Genomic DNA, 6,256 nt, shown 5'->3' on the forward strand with positions numbered 1-6,256 from the left:
GCACCTGCTGTTGACTACTAAGAGTATCACAAATCAGTCGTAGTGTACATGCGTCAAACGTGTCTGTACGGGCTCATGGGTCGAAAACAAAGTGGACCGACCCTTTAGTCTGAACAAATATTAATTCTGACAGTTAAAGGAATATTCTGTGTTTAATACAAGTGAATCTCAATCGACAGCATTTGTGTCATAATGTTGATTACCACAAATATTAATTTCGACTCGTCCCTCCTTTTCTTTAAATGTGTGTTCCAGTGAGACACTTACAATGGAAGTCAATGGGGTCAATAATCTGTAAACATTAAAATACTCACTGTTTCAAAAGTATAGACACAAGACATAAACAATATGTGTGTTAACATGATTTTACTGTGATAACATCACTTACTAACCGCATCTGTGTGAAGTTAGAGACAATTTTACTACTTCGTTGCCATGACAACGACGTAAACTCTAAAAATGACACTTTAAATAACTTTACAGCTGAAATAATACACGAGTTTTAACAGAAGAATTAATGTAAGTGCTTTTATAAAATTATAAGCGTCACATTTCTGTCTTTAAACCCTCCAAAAATTGACCCCATTGACTTCCATTGTAAGTGTCTCACTGGAACACACATTTAAAGAAAAGGAGGGACGAGTCGAAATTAATATTTGTGGTAATCAATATTATGACATAAATACTGTCGATTGAGATGAACTTGGTTTGAACCCAGAATATATTACTGTTTGTTGAACATTGGTGGTTTATAATATTGCTGAAGTCAGTGTTTTATAAAAGCAATAAACAATTTAAGGCAGTGTTCCAGTGATTTTACCACAGTTAAGAGGGTTTTAGGCACTAACTCTGATAAAAACATTGTGACAAACAGCCTTAAGTGGCTTGTCACTTAATTTCAACATCAGACTCAATATTTCATCAGTCAGGAGTTACTGTAGCACATTTAAATACTGAAACATGTCACATCAGGAGCTCATGTCAGACACTTATTCCACTGCATACTGCACACTTCAGGAACTTTATATTCAACTAACGGGAGTTTTCAATGAAAAGTTCTGAAACTTTCACCTTTGGTTTCCACACACCCCCGTTCGGCGTGAAGCGCGCGAGTGCGTCCAGACAGATATCCGTCTCCACATCACACACCGAGTCCGTGCAAACGTCGCCGTCGTTGCGAGAGAGCTGCGAGATCCGGTCGAACGCGTCCTCCTCGGTGTCCATGCACTCCACCACGTTCGGGATGATGTTGCCGTACGCGTTCACGAGCTCTTTATGAAGCAGCGTGTCCTGGTTGAACGACACGAGCTCGTTGCTGATGTTCACCGTCTCCACCGGAGTGCTCGCGCAGCGGTTCCGACAACCCAACAGACTGGCGAAGCCCTTGCGGAAGTCCGCGTTAAACGCGTAGATGACGGGGTTCAGAGAGGAGTTGGTCCAGCCGAACCACACGAACACGTCGAAGGTGGTCTCGCTGACGCACGGCAGACCCGAGCCCGGCTTGTCGCAGAACGGAACCGTGCAGTTGAGGATGAAGAACGGCAGCCAGCAGCACACGAACACGCCCATGATGACGGACAGCGTCTTCAGAACTTTGGTCTCGCGGTTGAAGGAGTTCTTCAGGCTGCTGTGGTGTCGGTACGCGAGCCGGCTCGTCCTGCAGCTCTGCGCGTGCTCGGCCGCGCGTTCCAGCGACGCAATCCTCCGGATCTGGATCTGCGCGATGCGGTAGATCCGCGTGTACGTGACGATCATGATCGCCACGGGAATGTAGAAGCTGATGAGTGACGAGGAGATGGCATACTCGCGGTTCAAACTTGAGTCGCAGTTCTCGGTGCCGGACGCGTTCGTCTGCGCGGCGGCTTTGTGCCACTCCAGCTGCACCGGGATGAACGAGATGAGGACGGACAGCGTCCACGCCGCACCGATCATCACGAAGGCCACGCGCGGGGTCATCTTGCGCTCGTAGCGGAACGGGCTGCTGATCGCCCAGTAGCGGTCCACGCTGATGACGCACAGGTTGAGGATGGACGCGGTGGAGCACATGATGTCAAATGCCACCCAGACGCTGCAGAACGCGCCGAACGGCCAGAAGCCGGCCACCTCCGCCACCGCCTTCCACGGCATCACGAGCACCGCCACGAACAGGTCCGACACCGCCAGAGACACGATGAAGATGTTGGTGACTTTCGTGCGCAGGTGGCGGAACCGGAGCACCGCGGCACACACCAGAATGTTCCCGAACAGAGTCCAGAGGATCAGAACGCACAGTAGGCATCCGGTGAGCGTGCGCGCAGCCAGCATCTCGCGCGCGTCGAACTCGGTTAGGTTCGGTATAGGCTAGTGAGTTCCTCTGCGCTCACGGGTCGCCATGGGGCGCGTGCGCCGCGCGCATGATCGACAAACGCGACGAGAGAGTGAATGTGACACCAGTCGATTCAGATGATCGGATCAGGTCCGGTCCAAACTGTCCGGTTCATTCGCGCGCGTGCGGAGGGGTGCTCACTGACTGAATGCGTCTGACCTCTCTGAGCGCGCAGGAACTCTTCACAGCTGTTCTGAGAGAGAGAGAGAGAGAGAGAGAGAGAGAAAGGGTGAGAGAGAGAGAGAGAGAGAGAGAGAGAGAGAAAGGGTGAGAGAGAGAGAGAGAGAGAATAAGAGAGTGAGAGAGAGAGCGAGAAAGGGTGAGAGAGAGAGAGAGAGAGAGAGAGATAAGAGAGAGAGAGAGAGAGAGAGAAAGGGTGAGAGAGAGAGAGAGAGAGAGAGTAAGAGAGTGAGAGAGAGAGCGAGCGAGAGAGAGAGTAAGAGAGTGAGAGAGAGAGCGAGCGAGAGAGAGAGACTGTTACTTCCAAAAAATGAAGGTCTCCAGAAGTGCCTTTGAAATCCTACCAGCACATCATTATTCACACAGGGACGAATGACTTGAGGGCCATGAAAGGTCATGTGGCTCCAGTACTCAGAGAGGTCTTTACTCTATCCACACTATAATGTGCCAATCCATGTCATTCATGGAAACAATGCAGAACTCTCCAGAAGATGTGCACTGCTTCCAAATGTCCATCTGGCCCACCATAAGGACATATGACCTCATCATATGCACGATCATGTACACCTTAACAAACAAGGAGTGAAGCTCTTTGCAAGTGCACTGAAATGCACAGCCCTAAATACAAGAAGCACCAGCAACCCAACTGTCAAGAGAAGTCCTGCTCCTCCAGTCCAGACAAGACGAAACAGCCATAAGAGCTCCAGAACAACACCAGAGTCATACAGCAGCGGTTCAGCAGCGGCAGAACTCAACCAGATTAGACATCTACTCAACAACATCTGTTCTAAACTGATGACATAATCTACAAGAGTCATACTGTATATATGTATATACACATGTTATAAAATATCAGTCGTATGCATGAAATCATTTTAAATCAGTTGTTGGAATATACAAGGTCTGCACTCTTCTACATTTGGTAACAAGTCTGTAGATCACGACTTATTAACTAGCAGCAGATTAATATCTTACACTTCCAGTCCAGAGGAATGTCCTGATGTGTGGTGACCTAAACACAAGAACTGGGAGAGAAATTGATTATATAAATATAGTAGATGATATTCATATGTATGACGACACCATATCTTAACATCAGTTATCAGTCTAAGAAACAGCTATGACAGTTTAATCAACACAAATGGAAAGCAGATGTTAAAGCTGTGTAACGGTTTGGGGCTTTACATCAGAAATGGAGAATATTCACTTGGTAGATTTACGTACTGCTCTACATTAGGAGTTAATGTGGTTGATTATTCAATTACAGACATTAATTACTTATGTTAAATGATTTTGTGTCTATTAATTTCCCCCCAGAGGTAAATGGAATAAATTCAGCAACAGACAAAATTAATTACATATTTGAAACATTGGCCATTTTATCAACACTAAACAACCAAACAAACTTAAAACAAATCAACGAAAAATAAAAAATGCTGTCTGGTTTGATAATGAATGTAAATGTCTTAGACAAGAAGACAACTCGCCAACAAAAAACATGAAGTACCAGCCAATGAGATGACAAGCTCACTTGAATAAACACAAAAGACTCTATTTTAAACTATTTTAAAGTTAAAATTAATGAGGGTCTGGGTATCTCAGCGAGTATTGACGCTGACTACCACACCTGGAGTCGTGAGTTTGAATCCAGGGCGTGCTGAGTGACTCCAGACAGGTCTCCTAAGCAACCAAATTGGCCCGGTTGCTAGGGAGGGTAGAGTCACATGGGGTAACCCCCTCATGGTCGCTATAATGTGGTTCTCGCTCTCGGTGGGGTGTGTGGTGAGTTGTGCGTGGATGCCGCGGAGAATAGCGTGAAGCCTCCACACGCGCTAGATCTCCGCGGTAACGCTCTCAACAAGTCACGTGATAAGATGCACGGATTGACGGTCTCACACGTGGAGGCAACTGAGATTCGTCCTCCACCCGGATTGAGGCGAGTCACTACGCCACCACGAGGACTTAGAGCACATTGGGAATTGGGCATTCCAAATTGGGGATAAAAAAAAGTTACAATTAATTACATTGATCAATCAATAGACCAAAACACATTTTGGAGTCTGTTTAAAAAAATATGAAACACCAACATTTGGAAATCTTACTTTAAAAAAAACTATATCAAAAAATGAATCCAACAAAGCATTAGACTCTATTTGGCACAATGGTTTACTTTATAAACTCCTACAAATCGGCATTAGCGGAAAAAACCTTTGATATTATACAATCCCTGTACACAAACAATAAATGTGCATCAAAATGAGAAATCACAGAACAGTATTCTTCCGGCAGGGATGTGGAGTGAGACAGGGATGCAGTCTGACTCTATTTAACATCTATATAAATGATTTTGCAGCAGTATCTCTGGCCTCACTCTACATGACACTGAGGTCAAATGTCAGCTGTATGCAGATGATTTAGTCCTGATGTCTCCCACAGCAGAGACTGTCAGGAGTGGACCCTTACAGTCAGCCTGGACTAAACCAGAGTCATGGTGTTCCAGAAGAAGGCCAGACCAGTTACAGTTATCTGGGCATTGAGATCGGTGCATTTGGGGGTTTCAGTCTGGCTGGAAAAGCATTGAGTGAAAAGGCTCGGAGGACATGTAATTAAATCACGATTCAGCCATGTGAAATTACCAATTAAAACATTATTATATTACATGGATGTGAAATCTGGGGACCAATCTTAAATTTTCAAAATTGGGATAAAACTGCAGTATGAAAAAATCTGTTGGAATTTGCAAAGAATATTTTGGGGGAACATAGTGGAACATCCAGTACCGGCTGCAGGACTGAATTAATCTTATATCCCCTAAACAGTGAAATACAGAAGACATCTGTTGAATTATCACCTCCATCAGTCTGATCCCGAGTCTATAAAATATAAAGAGATCCCACCAGTGTCTCATCCTCTAAATACACCGGCTCTTAAACTAATAAACGCAATAAATATGCTGCAGTGATGTCACTATACTGTATGTTAGTATTTAAACAGGGGTGTAAGAGTATCTAACACTATTTGCACTTAGTGTAAATAGCATCTGTCTTTATTTGATTGTAATAGATATTGGAGAACACATTAAGATGTGTCAGTTATATAACGAAAGCAGATTTTAATTATATTTCAAAAATGTCACGTCGGGGCAAGTTACATGTATTGGGTTTACCTGTTTTATACAGGATACATTTTACAAAATGTATTACAGGTTTGGTAGCCAAAACAATGGTTTTATATTTGTGTTACCTTTTCATGTTTGCTGTGTGTATATATATATATAAAATAGGCTTTCAAAAATAAACCTGAGAAATATCCACTCGAATGTGACAACTAGCCCCTGCCTCTGGTACTATATCAATATTATTGTCATAATTATCCCTGCTGTGAGAACAGAGATTAATGAGGCGTTGGCTTTCAGATAAATGCAGATCAGAAGACATTCACATATATTTTTTGTTGTTGGTGGTGTATAATTTCATGATTTAATGTATTATTTTTTTAACATGCAGAATGAGCTCATGCTGATCATGGTGCTGAAGCGTGTGGAACCAAAATACTTTCTCTCGCTCTTGATCTTTTTCATTTATTCATTTAGAAGATACTTTTATCCAAAATGATCTACACATGACAATAATACAAGCATTTAACACATTTAATCTCTCCGTGTTTCTTCTCTTTGTCTAGATGATTGACACTTACAAAATACCAAACTAC

The 6,256-nt window shown here is 43.7% G+C and overlaps 1 protein-coding gene across 1 annotated transcript; it reads right to left on the reverse strand.

Annotated features, from left to right (window-relative positions):
- Window positions 1-741: 741 nt before the first annotated feature.
- LOC127418095 (D(1B) dopamine receptor-like) lies at window positions 742-2,504 on the reverse strand. The gene has a single exon (XM_051658480.1). The coding sequence runs from the start codon at window positions 2,302-2,304 to the stop codon at window positions 1,033-1,035; it is 1,272 nt and encodes a 423-aa protein (XP_051514440.1). The 5' UTR covers window positions 2,305-2,504; the 3' UTR covers window positions 742-1,032.
- Window positions 2,505-6,256: the final 3,752 nt, after the last annotated feature.

The sequence above is a fragment of the Myxocyprinus asiaticus genome, chromosome 27, assembly GCF_019703515.2.
Source record: "Myxocyprinus asiaticus isolate MX2 ecotype Aquarium Trade chromosome 27, UBuf_Myxa_2, whole genome shotgun sequence".
Taxonomy (NCBI): domain Eukaryota; kingdom Metazoa; phylum Chordata; class Actinopteri; order Cypriniformes; family Catostomidae; genus Myxocyprinus; species Myxocyprinus asiaticus.